This window comes from Acanthisitta chloris, unplaced genomic scaffold, assembly GCF_000695815.1.
Source record: "Acanthisitta chloris isolate BGI_N310 unplaced genomic scaffold, ASM69581v1 scaffold473, whole genome shotgun sequence".
NCBI classification, from domain to species: domain Eukaryota; kingdom Metazoa; phylum Chordata; class Aves; order Passeriformes; family Acanthisittidae; genus Acanthisitta; species Acanthisitta chloris.
In genome coordinates this window covers 66,415-80,105 of record NW_008666343.1, presented here as the reverse complement: position 1 = coordinate 80,105, position 13,691 = coordinate 66,415, and the positions used below count along the sequence as shown (strand labels likewise).

Genomic DNA, 13,691 nt, shown 5'->3' with positions numbered 1-13,691 from the left:
AGCCACTGGCAGAGGTGCAAGCAGAGCATGTGTCTCCTCCCAGCTCACCCTGACCCCTTTGGCACTGTTGGGAGCTGAGGGGTTAGTGCAGGGATAGACCAACTTGTACCAGGGCTAGGGGCAGAGCAGCTGAGCCTGGACTGGCTTATGGGAACTTCTCTCTCTCCTACACTGAGAACAAAAGTTTGTAGTTAACAAGTTAGTAGTGGATATTAAATATATTTAGTATCTTTTACCATTTTTATTACATATAAAATATTTATTTATCTTATAAAAGTAAAAGGAAGAGGAGAGATGACTGAGAGGAGACTTCATCAATGTCTACAAGTATCTGAAGGGTGGGTGTCAAGAGGATGGAGCCAGGCTCTGCTCAGTGGTGCCAAGCAATAGGACAAAAGGTAATAGGCAGAAAATGATGCGCAGGAAGTTCCACATGAATATGAGAAAGAACTTCTTTACTGTGCAAGTGACCATGCACTGGAACAGATTGCCCAGAGAGGTCATGGATTCTCCCTCATTGGAGATATTCAAGAACCATTTGGATGCAATCCTGTGCCATATGTTCTAGGATGATCCCGCAGGGATATTCAACCAGATGTGGTCCCTTCCAACCTGACCTATTCTGTGATTCTGTGAAAAAATCTAAGGCACACAATATTAATAGCCATTAATGTATCTATTGAAACAGATCTGCTATATCCAAATATATTCTAAGTTACATTTACTAAAAATGTATTTAGATTTCTCAGCATTTCCAGGTACAGAGAGATACCTAGTGGGACTTGTGATGGCAATGCAGCACCTACGATTGGGCAAACCATTTGTCTGCATGTTTAGACAGACAAAATATTTCAGACCTTGCCCTTGCCATGCCTCAGTTTCCTAGGGCCAGTGTAAAAGTAATGCAGGTGGGGAATGGGCAGTATACAAACTACCTACAGCAAATGCTGGTCTCAGCCATCCCAATCCCTATGGCCTCTAGGGCAAGAGAGGGATTAAGTCAGTCATCCACCACTCAGGCCAGCAGGAGACTTTCTCTGGGAAGCTGGGATTAAAAACACCCCCCATTTGCTCTCCCATCCCTCCAACATACCACTCCAAATATGTGGGAGATGTACTGCATGCCGAACTGCTGGCAGTGGGGCGGCCAAAACTCGAGGAAGCTCTCGACGTCAGTGCGGAGGTCCTTCTTCTCCTCCTCGCCAAAGCTGTCCACGTGGTTCTGCAGTTCGTCGATGGAGACCAGACAGCCCTCTGACAGCCCACTGCCTTCCCTCTCCACCTTCCACATGATGCGGGCAGCCAGCCTGGCCAGGAGAGCCACACGTGTTAACACCACCACCACTACCCACCACAGGGACAGGGACCAAAGGACCATCAAAATTCATTTTAAGGTTGGGAAATTGTGTGCAGACAGACTGAGACAGGCTCAGCTTCAGATGGCTGATGGCTGGTCACCCTCAATGGGCTTTTGAAGGAAAGTGAGATGCAGGGTTTGCCCCATTGTCTGTGTTCTCATCTGGAGAAGTGCTACAGACCCTCAGGTCTCCAGCCCTCCACAACTGCTCTCCTTTCCTTGGGGATATCTTTCACTTTCTTATGATGGAACCAGGATGTGAAACCAAATTAATGTATCCTATAGACAAACTGGGGAAGACCCCATCTTCTCTACCCCTTTTCCACCTACTCCCTGCTTTCCCACATCTCCTGAACCATCCAGGGTGGGTTTGCTTCACCATATTCAGCTGCAGTAGAATTTTTGGGGCCCAGAACTGGAAAAAAAAAAAAGCAGGAGCACATCTCTTCCACCCCAGATGCTCCTCCTGGTCTCCATCCTCTCAGCCCAGGATACTCCTGGCATTTCCTAAACTTTCTCCCACCTCCATCCTGCCCAAATCAGGCTACCAGCTCTTCCTAGCCATGGGATGCCCTATCCTCTCCTAGGCTTCTTGTTCAGCCCCCAAGGGCCAGCTCTCACCTGATGTTTTCAGTGGGTGCCTTGCCGTGCCTTTTGATGGCAGAGCACTCATTTTTGTGGTTGAGCCAAGCTGCTCTCTGGCAGGTCCGGTCGCAGTAGTAGGCAAACTTGCACTGGCCACAGCGGTGAAGCCTCTCCTGCCGTTTGAAGCAGGTGTGACAGATGACATGTGTCAGGCTGGAAGGACAGAAGGATGCATTGGCTTGTATCTCAGTGAGAGTCAGCTTCACCCAGTAAGGGTGCTGCCAGCCCTGCATCCCTGGGCTCTCCCCAGCCACTAAGGATGGAACCCTCGAGATTTTTTGGGAGGATGAAGAAACATCCCATCCAGCTTAATCCTTGTGCACTTGCCCAGTGTCATTGCTTTTCTATTTGGCTACTTCAAAGAGACAAATAGTTTGTTTAAAGCAGGACAGCAATAAAGCATTCCTGAGCTCTCAGCCCTCTTGTCTGCAGCTCTTCTGCTCCTCCTCAGCACAGTCAGTGTCAGTAGGAATTTCAGTCTGTTTTCAGTTTCTGTCTGGCCTGTGCTGGAGCACTAATCACCCATTGCTGAGCAGAAAGCAAATGCCTGAGAGTCTGTGGCTCAGGTGAACTGAAAATGAATGTGAAGGCAAAGAACCAGCCTGAGAGCTTCACCTGCCTGCAATGCCTCTGAATTAGGCTGAAGTGGGCAGTCCACTGAGCACTAAAGCTTTCCTGGGCCCTGCATGGATCAGGTCACAGAATGGAGCAGTAGCCACCACCATGCTCGAGAGATTTAGGAAAACACTGGGTGAGAGGGACCAAACAGGAACATGGCTCTAAGCTATCCTAACTACTCTCCTAAGCTTTTCTCAGGCACAGGCACATTATGGAGACAAAAATACACATCAGCAGTGCTCTGCTAGTGAGCAGACCAGAGGAGTACCATAATGAAGAAGACTGATTGAGCGAAGTGGTTACATAGGGGAAACCCTTGTTTTGTGCTGCTTGAAACCAAGCTATGTTTCCATGGATTAAAAGGCAGCTTTGCTTGTCACTTCTTTTTACCACTAGGCCACAGGTGTAGCTGTACTGTAGGTACCACACTTGGCAATTGTAACATTGTGTTGGAAATGACATGAGGAAGGCGACAAAACAGCCTCCTTCAAGGCAGATCTTCTCACCAGAGAGTTTTATGTCTTCTCACCCTTCCTTCCGTTGTGGCTGTCTACTACCAGAAGAAAGCAGCACAGAGCTCTGAGACGGGTGAATTTGGAGTTCTCATGGTTCCAGTGACTCCAGACATGCTTAGAATGTATTAGTGAAGGTCTGAGGGACCAGGGCAGGCTTCCAGCAGTTTCCCAGGCATGATTGTCTAGGGACATGAGGATTTTCAGCTGGTATGGGATGGTCAGAAAACACCAAACAGCTGAAGACAGAGGAAAAATGGACTCTCAACAGCTCACAGGACCACTGGCTGGGGTAGGAAGTAGGGTGAGCTCCTGTAATGCCAAGGTTAGGGAGAGGGAGCAGTACTTGCATTTATGGCCACTGTAGGGATTTTATTAATGAATTCAGAGAATCTTTCATCTTCATAGTATGTTGCTGAGGCGAGAACATCAGTGATTGAGTGCTGGTCAGTGGCACAGACTGTGACACCGATGGGGATGTGGTAAACATTAAGGACGCTGAGCACAGTGCCCAACATGAGGATGTGCTCTGCTCTCAGGGCATGAATTCCTCCCTGTTTAGTCTGGCACCAGCTTTACACTGGGCTTTTCAGGCCACTTAAAGCCTTCCTGCAGTTGGACTAGCAATGTAGATTTCTCCTTCATATCCAAAAAACCTGACATGTTTTTCACTGGTGCCAGCAGTGGTAAGAGCTGCTCATAAGCTATTTCCGCTCCTGGCTCTATGGTTTTACTAGCTGAGAGGTTATTGTGAGTTAGATGGTCATGAGGTAACTGGGGAAACACGCTTCAAAAGCAGCAAAATTCTTGGTTGGGAGATTCAAAATGGGATTTCAAAGAAGCATCCTACAATTGTATGCATGGAACTATAACCAAGGCTGGGGGAGGAATGCATCAGAGAACACTGATGAAGAAGTCTAATCTCATGTCCTCCCTCTGAGTGTGTCCAGGGTCCCAGACCAAGGAGAGACCTCCACCATGTGCCCCTTTCATAAGCCCAGCTGCTCGCTCCCAGGACTTAATTCACTGAGAGGGAGGGGAATACACTTTGGTCTCCTGCTTAAACAACTTTGGGACTTTCCCCTTGCTGCTAGAGAAAGCTTTTTCACTGCCTGATTTGGTGTCTCCAGCTGTCTGCTTCTCCAGGCAACCACCTACTTTATCTGGGCCTCCAGCCAGGCTCAACAGTACAGAATTTATACTCCCATCACTCAGATACATCTGGTGCCAGAAGGGAGGTTCTCCTCATCGCATAAAAAGCTCACAGACCACAGGGGCTTCATAATCAAGGGAACATTATCATTGTCCACAGCTCAGAGTGGGGAAACTTAGGCACAAGGACATGGAAAAAAATATTGATGATCCCATAAGGAGGATGTGCTACAGGCAGGAATCAGACACACAGCCCCAGAGAGTCCAGCCCAAAGACTGTCCTGCCTCTCAACTATACATATATATATATATATACATACATATGCATATTTATATCTATCACAGTACATTTAAAAATGCATTTTCTTTCCTCTGGCAGTATTGTGTGAGCTGCTGACACAATCTGCCCTGTGCCCTGGCTCTTGCAGGATGAAGAGGCCATTGATTAAAAAGCAGGATGACCCATAGCAGACAAAACCACATACAAAAATGAGATCTGCAAAATGATAACGAGCAGTGTCAGAGGGAGCCCAAGCCAAGGCAAGCATACAGGATGGGGTAAGAGGGAGCACATGTCTGGGAAGGGGGATGCAGCCAGCTCCTCTGTGTCAAATGGAAGAGCTGGGAGCGGGTGAGAAATGTGAGGCTGTGCTCTGTCAGCTGTCAAGTCAGGGGGGCACAGAGGTGCAAGACAGATTACACTCCTTGTAAGGCAAAGGAGAGCCAGAGAGCTGATAAAGCCCATGTGGTTGCATCATGCTGGGAAGCACAGGGAAATATTTTGTGTGGGGAATGGGGCTCCCTCCTGCCACCTGGGTATTTCGAGGGCGGTCAGGAAGCAAAAAGGCAGTTAGAGATCTTTCCTTCTAACTTGCTAGAGGAATGACAGGTTGAAGGGAAACAAAACCTGTTCAGCAAAAGAAGTGCAGCAAAACCCAAGTTCTGAAACAGGTGCTTCTCTCCCCTCAGCTTGCTCCCTGAGAACAGAAAAGTACTGAAATGCAGCTTTACATTTTGCTGTTTGTCACATAATATGTCCAGAGTTTCCAAAGCAAGCCCAGCTGGCGGAACTTACTGTCAGCTCAGGGATGCAGAAATGCACCAGAAAAAGTTATACAAGACTTTCCAAGAAAGCAATGGAACAGACCATGTGTTATGGAAACTACTGATGCAATTACTCACAGGTAATCTGACTGGCAGGTGTCAGAAATACCTCATCTCTTACAGGATCCTCCATGCCCAGATATGGTTTGAAAGAAGACTGGATTTATTGTTACTGTGTGTTAGCAGGACTCCAGAGGCCTGAGTTCAACTCTTGGCACATGAAAAAATCCGGAGACACAAGTATTTAAGACCTCTTGCCTAAGTCTTCAACTAGCATTGCTCAAGCACTGGCTGACTCTGCAAGCACCTAAATACCCCAAGTGCCCCTCAGCAGTCATGCAAACTCCTGCTGTCCCAGAGGAACTCAGAGGTGGATGCCCCAAATGAGGATGGCAAAGTGGGGTTCTCCCTTGGCCCCAGGGCTGGACCTTACACTAGGCTCTGATACCATCTGTCTTGGAGTCAGACAATACCAAGGACACCAAAGGCTGTGGTCCACAGTCTCACCTCTCACCCCCTCTGCAATAGTTAAGGTCTCCCAGGGACAGACAGAGCATCCCAAGAGTAACCTAAGTCTCTCAGCCTGTGTAAATCATTGGTCTATAAAACCTGCTCTGTCTGGTCTGGAAAGTGTTTAACATAACCCAAATGGCTCCAGGTAGCCCAGACCTCCCCTCACAGTATAGAGAGCAGCCCATACCCATGTGCTGTGGATGCTGCATGGCCAGACAGCACTGAAGGTTTCTGGAGAGAACTCCAGGTAGGTGACTTCTGGTGTGGCAACCTACCCAGGAGTCCTGGAGGTTTGAACTGACAGAGCCTTGGTGCTCAGGTTCCCTTGCTTTAACACAGGGACAGTACAAATGTTTTCTGCTCTGTCTATGAACACCGTGGCCTCTGGGGTGATCTCTGGCCACCCATTCACTGCCGTCTTCCACACATAGCGAGAACCTTTTTTTTTACCCTGTCCAAAAGTAGGATCTTCATTAGTACAGTGATGTCTCCAGCCCGTCAAACCTTGCCAGGTCAGGGATTTAGGGCTGACTTGAAAAGCAAATGCCACTGACTGACTCATTAAATGACATTCTGGGGTGCCTCAGGTTTCCTTGGCCTTTCATCCAAGTGTCAACCGAGCTGAACTCTGAAGGGCTCATGTTCTCTGATGCTACGTAGATTAGACGCACAACTACTACTAATCCTGGATGTAACTACAGTGACAATGATTCAATGTGCCGGCCAACAAATGCAAGAGGTGACAGCACTGACAACTAAACCATGACTCTTGCAAGCATGGCTCTCAGTGGAAACAGAAGAAACAAATAACTCTTGTGACTGGTTTGATTGGATTCAGATGGATTAAGATCTGTTGGACCTGGCTGAACACTGTCACAAGAAATGTATTAACCTCATCTCTGAGACATGCACAACCCAAACATCTGCCATCCAGCACTCACAGCATCTCATTCACTGGCCTGGAAGAGCCAGGTGAGATGGCTTTAGTGCAAAGAACAGACAAGGATTTCATTGAGGACATGATGGGCATGGTGAGGAGCTCACAAACTGTTTAATATGGGTTCATTCTATTCTGTACATCATAAATGACACACACAGATGACCTAGCTTACACCACCTAAGTCCTATTTATTGTTGGCTGTCTGGAGAACTCTCTCCTTAACCTGCTACAGAGAACAGCATAAGAACAGCTTAAGACGTAGACAAAGTCTACTGGGCTTTCAAAGCAGAGGCTGTAACACTTAATTAGAGAAAACAACCTAAGGAAATGCACCTACTTTTTCAGCAGTGAAAGGACATGTGAGGTACTCAATATCTGGCTTCTACTGAGGCTACTTAATGATGAATTATTAGCACAAGAATGGGTTTGCTCCTTTAAAAAGGGGTTGAAGCTTAGTATTTTCATCTTTAAAATGTCAGTTTGTCTTATTTGAGTGGAGGATTTATTTTTAGACTATTTTATTTTCAGTCTTTTATTACACAATTTCTCAGCCTCTTATTAGAGGTGTAGGTGTGGTTTTCTTTTAAAAAGCTAGTGTTTATGACAGGTTTTATCTACGCTTTTAAACAAATGAGATAATAATTTAAAAAATCAAACCTGAAAATGTTTTAAACAATGTGAATACAATCCACATTAGCTCTCTGTTTTTAGTGATATCAACTCATAGAATTTGTTTCCATAATCTTTTCAGAGTCATGCTATTATGGAAAATTTTAGATTTCTTATATCCCTAGGTCATCCCAACTGCAATAATGGATCCTCCCATATTTGCTTGCAAAATGTTTTGGGCCTGTTTCATACATTAAAAAGAAGTGAAAAAAATGCACGGTCTCATTTTTTTAGCAATTTGCAGATCACTCATCAAGCAGAACTTAGGTGATCTCAGCTTTCTACCACATGACACTGTTTCCCTTAACTACTGTCTCTCACACCCACTGGTTAAAGAGCAAACCTTCTCTTGATGAAGGTTGACAGAGATATATCAGGCATCCCCATGTTCGTAGGAAAGGTAAACTCTGACAGGCTTGATAGCCAATTGATGTGCCAGAGGAGAAGGTCACATACAGTACACTGAGCCCAGGCACTGGGAATGCCATCATCCTGAAGGTGGCAGTGAGGAAAGGAGACCTGGGATCTTCAATGAGAAAGGAAGAGGGAAGAAGAATTAAACCCCAGCACATAAGCAGAGCACTAGAGAAAGCTTCAGTGAGAGGTAATGTCAATGGGGAAAGCACAGGGGCTTTGTAAGTTGAAACATTACCCCAACAAAAACAAAGAATCTCTATGAAAAGATGTATTTCCAGTCTTCTGCATCTACTTTAGGGCAAAGCAGGCCTGACACTGGTGTTTTCTGAGTGGTATTTCAATTGATAACAGCAAAGCTGAATCAAACATAGATCAGACTGTGTCTGCACTTAATCCAAAGGTCAAAATACCAGAGATCATACTGAGTTCTGCAGCCCCTTTCAGCCAGTACTCACCATCTCTCTAAGCAGCCTGCTCTCATTCAGGTAGAAGCAACATGCCTCATACAAGAGTCAACACCAGGCAAATACTGTGCTGAGCAAAAGGTTATAGAATCATAGAATCAGAATGGTTTGGGTTGGAAGGAACATTTAAAGGTCATCTAGTCCAACCCCCCTGACATGAGCAGAATTAGCCTGGTGAGTCATACTCTGGCCTTAAAATCTAAGAAACTATGAGCTGGCTGATGTTCATAGGAACCTTCTTCAGCTTTGGGTTTTATGTACTTCTGGGCTTAAAGTCTCTGGCACTGTGTAAGAAACTGCTGCTTGGATCACCATCATTGGGCTGAAGAATGTAAGACCTCACCAGCCTTAATGACATTAGGGGTCTTCAAGGACCTTCCAGGTCCTTGTGGCCTTCAGAGGCTTCCAGAGTGGGATGCAGTCTGTAGATTCAGACACCTAGATATGATTATCTGTACCCTCTATGTCTAAGTAGAGATTCCATCACAACATTCAGTGGAGTCTGTAAAGTCATTCAGCTCAAAGATAGGTGTCTGTGTTCAGTGCATATTATACTATCCCATTGATCATATGAGCACGTAAGGTTGGATTTACTTGTCTGGACACAGGAGTCCAGTGTTATTTTAGGCTCTGCAAGGACACCCAGCTGGCCTGAGAAGAGGCCTGATTCACATAAACCCTGTTTTGTACATCTCAGACACCCTGGGGCATCTCAAATTCTTTAAACAGATCTTAGTTTTGTGCGTCTTAACTTGCAAGCTAAGTCTCAAAGCATTTTTCTGGACAACCAATCACATCATCCTGTAGGTTGGTCCAGTTAAATTGATGGGTCCTACTTGCTCAGAGTGTGATGGCTCATGAGAGAGTTTTGCCAAAGAAAACATTTGTCCTTCTCCTAGCAAAATAAAATTCTCCATACCTCCTCAAACTCAGTCTCCTACTGAAAGACAGACATCCATACAGTGAGGTTGGGTGACAGCCTCAGGTCCAAATTACTTCAGCAGCAGCTCCTCACATCCATTTTTCTGTCTGTCTGTCTGTCTGTCTGTCTATCAATCACACTTTCTGCTGTGAGCACCTAACACCAGGTGCCAAGATTAGTTGTTCGGGCTCCCTACATCCCTGTACAGTCAGGGCAAAGAGGCTTGTTCTTCCAAGAGTTTCTCAGAGTATGAAAGGTACATTTCTGATATGCAACAGCCCTATGGATGGGTTTCTTGCTTACACACCTGAAGTTAAATATACAATAATAATGCAAATTTATCATTTCACAGTTATGGTCTTCACCAGGTCAAATGATGATCAGCTTTTACAGGGCTCCCCCATTTCTGAACAGTCACACCCTATCTCTTGGCAGCTTAATGCCCATGAACAAACACAAGCTGCCTTCCATCCTGTAGTATGGCCAAACCAAGAAAATGGTGTTGTATCTCTGCAGAGCTGCTCCTGCTAAACTGAAAAAGACCTTTGCTTCACCTGCACATCATATCCAGTCACAGAGATTACCGTGGGCCACTGCAGTATAACTGCCAGCCATAAACATTTCAACAGCAAAATCAGGGGAAGGATTTCAGGGTCTCAGCATCAACACTGATCAGACTTCCCAAAGGACAGAGCTCTTCAAAGGGATGCAAAGTAGAGACCAGCTCTACACTGTAGTGTTTCTATGGTGATCTTTATGCACAAAGAAAGCTGAGCTCTGTGGAAAATCTGGTCTATTGAACCTGAGTCAAAAGCTTTAACCCACCAATTACTCACATTTGAATCCCCTTTCCATAGGACAAATACACAGTGCTTTCAGCAAGTGATGAAGATGCTGAGTTGAATTAGGATAAGAGATTCTTGACTTTGAGTTTCCTTGTGCAGGATGAGACCCTTTATAATAGTGTAGACTCAACACCAATCTTAGGATCTATGTGTTTCTGGGTAAGGAAAACCACGTGTGTCCACTGGACTCTTCATCCATGCAGAGGCAACAGCAGTTCTTTCAGGGCAAAACCAGCCACCAAGGCCTAGTTTGGATTTGTCTTTGCAACTCCTACAAGGATCCAGGCTACCCTTCTTTTAACAGCAATCAAATCAACAGTGTTGGATGCAATTACATACCTTGGGACAGTGGTAGAAGGTACCTTCAAAGCCAAAGCCCTGAGTGTGTAGGAATAGCATCTAATAGTTTCTCCCCTTATCTCACATTACACAAGTGACATTAGAAAATGAAGTTGTAGCTCTTCAACATGGGCAGCTCTGTTCTATGCATGATGTTTGCAACATTTCACATAAAAGAAAAAAATTATCAACCAGCCATCAAAAGTCAAAATGTTTCCAATGGTTTAAAAAGAAAAAAGTATTTTTAATAAGGCATATTGGAGAAATAATTGTCTGAAGCAAACATAGTATCATCACAAGATTCCAGCTAGTGGCATGAGTGAAACTGAAGTACAAGAGCTAAAAGGACATACCAAGGAGAGATGGTTCTGTCCCAACTATTGTAATTAAGCTCAGGGTTAAGACTTCAAGAACTCAACATTTTTAAATGAAAAATGACATTTTTAATGTGAACTCTTGCAGTGACATACTAAAATGAAAACTAAAGGTGTCACTGCTGCTATTGCAAAGATTCATAATCATGTTCACCCACTGACAGTTAAAGGGCAAGGGAACAGTGAATGAAAGACACACAAAACACTTATTTCTTGCTCTATTTAATCCCCAAATCTCTGCTACTGTCAGATCAAACAGTAGCACTGTTAAGCTTTAACTATAAAATGACTGGGATTAAAACAGCAGCACGACCTCTGCTTGCACCCCAGACTTCGTTAGCAGAGCCGATGCAATCAGGGAAAGCTCAGCTAGGCAGAATTGCTCACAGTCCTGGTTAGTGTGCAGAGTATTTACTACAGTCATTGGCTAAATGACTAAAGTCATTGGCAGTTTGGGGCAAAAAACTTCAGTCTCGGGACTCACCATCATGCCCTTGAAGAACACTCACAACTTTCCTAAGGCCAGAATGAAACCTTTAGCTGACATCTAGCTCCTCAGTTTAAAGATCTGGACCACATTGTGTTCTCAGCACATTATAAGGCTGAATAAATTCCATTCATGTCTGAGAGGTTTTTTCTAGATTTAGCCCAATGAAGATTAACACAGAAATTGGTTCTTTGCATCTGAGCTTCCAGGGTATTTAAGTGAATCTTTCACTGATTCCAAGGGCAAAAGTGGGCACCTACCAGCCACACCGGCAGCACAGGTTGAGTGAATGTTGTTTGTGCTTAAAACAGGCAGCAGAAAAGAAAAATGTCCTTGCACCAGAACTCATTTTCTGGCTACACCAGTGTAAACATGAATTTCAAACATGTCTCGTGCAAGAATAAAAGCAGATGCTTGTCTACAGTTAGCTAACTGTAAACATAAAATTACTTTAACAGAAACAATGTCACTTACTGATCCTCTCCAGCAACTAGTTTGAAGGCAGCAGGCAGTGAAGCTGCAAGTGCAGCTGGGAGGTGGTACATGTGAGCAGGGCACAATGGATCTCACTTTTATCACGAATTACACATCAGAGGTTTCAGCAAAGTCAGTCCAAGATTGCTGGACCTGAATTACACTAACTCCTGTCAGTTCACTAGAGTGTAACATGTGGCTGGTTTTGTGAGGCACTGAATACATGCAACTTTCACTGCATTTGTAAAATCTGACTACACCAAGCACCTTGCAAGGTCACATCTTGGAAACAGATTGCACCATATTAGAAGTAAAAAAGCTGATCTGAGCCTTGGGAAGCACATTCACTGTAAGCTGTGAATGCATCTTCACAGAAGTGCTTCTGACTTCCCTTCGCTCCCTTTTCTGATGTCATCCCCTTGCAAACTTTTCTGCACCCAGCCAGAAGAAATTGTGCGTTAGGATTACTTTCAGTCCGTGTTTTACAAGTTCTTTCCTCTTACCTGTCAAAAACCACAGCTGCATAGGCTGGCTCCGCAAAGATGACATCCCCAGGCAAGAATTCCTTCTGGGCTTTCAAGCCTCTGCCTTTGCCTTCAGTTGTGAACAATTCGACTGACTCCATTCCTCCTTTGGTCATCCCAGGAACCCCAAGGCTTGGGAGGTGGGGATCTCAGAGCAAGCCAAATCTCCTGTCACTCCTATCAACTTTGACTTGCTGCAAGGCCACGCTTATAAAAGGGCTGGGCTCCCCCCACCCCTGGCTGCATCGCTTCCCATAGGAGGGCAAGGGGGTGGGAGCAGGAGAGGCTGCAGGGGAAGATCTTCTGCACAGTATCGTCGACCTACGCAGGGAAGGGACAGGGCTGGGATTTCTGCTACATTAGGAAAACCCTCTCTGAAAATGATGTTTGGGGTGGTTTCTTCCAGCCACAAGCAGTTGTATATGTTACGACTCAGCTTAATTTATACTCTCCCATTGGAGAGAGAATGTATTCTCTTTGCAGGGTATTTTTAGCAACCACCACATGCTTCTGTCTCTCAGGAAGCAACAGCTGAGTGGGATGGGGAGGGCCAGGATGCCTATTTCTGACCCCTGCATGTTGTCTGGCTTTTTCTAGAAATCAAACAAAGCTGTTTATTTTTACCCTCAGGGAGATAGACAGCATGCTTAGAGGCAGGGATAACAGTGAAACACGTGCCTTGAAATTCTTAGCATCCTGTCACCACCAGAGCCTGGAAAAGAGGATTCACTTCCCAAATGCCAGTAGCAGTATGTGTACAGAGCAGTGTGCAAGGAGTTGGAAGGACAGCAGCAATTCAGCATGGGCTGTGGGAGCAAGCAGGACATCTTAGATACTCTTAGAATTTTGGATGCACTAAACCACTTTGAAACAGTACTGCACCTGCAAACTCTCCCCACCTCCAATGCTCAGCTGCGGGAGAGAATTTGAGCTACCTGAGTGGAAAAGGAGGGTCCATCAGAGATGTCAAACTCATGAGCAACCAGGCCCTGGCTTTACTCTCCTCCCCAGTGCAAGTTCAGGGAGACACAAGAAAAGGCCTCCATGTATAAGAGTGAACCTCGCTGTGGAAATTGAACCCAGCCCATATTGCCATTCAGCATTTTTTTATCATTTAATAGCACTTCACAGGGCTGTTCCTGCTAATCTTATCCTACTTCAAACTAGGAAACTTGATGCTGTTTCTTGATCACTGAGCACCATGCAGAAAACAATGATTGCAAACCTCTTCCCACATCTCTGTGCTGCACAGAAAAATCTATCTGATTAACAAGGAAAGGGAGATGCAAAGAAATGAATCCCATGGCAGGAAAAGAAATGCTTTACCTTGCCAAG

The 13,691-nt window shown here is 45.2% G+C and overlaps 1 protein-coding gene across 2 annotated transcripts in view; it reads right to left on the bottom strand.

Moving 5' to 3' along the window:
• The window catches only part of SMYD1 (SET and MYND domain containing 1), a 26,361-nt gene extending 13,885 nt beyond the window's left edge, over positions 1 to 12,476 (bottom strand). For both annotated transcript variants that reach the window (XM_009072053.1, XM_009072054.1), the window contains exons 1-3: positions 12,336 to 12,476; positions 1,979 to 2,155; positions 1,094 to 1,307 (exon numbers count right to left, since the gene is read on the bottom strand). In XM_009072053.1, the coding sequence (XP_009070301.1) occupies positions 1,094 to 1,307; positions 1,979 to 2,155; positions 12,336 to 12,472 (528 nt within the window). In that variant the 5' untranslated portion in view covers positions 12,473 to 12,476. The remainder of the gene's footprint in view (positions 1 to 1,093; positions 1,308 to 1,978; positions 2,156 to 12,335) is intronic.
• Positions 12,477 to 13,691: the final 1,215 nt, after the last annotated feature.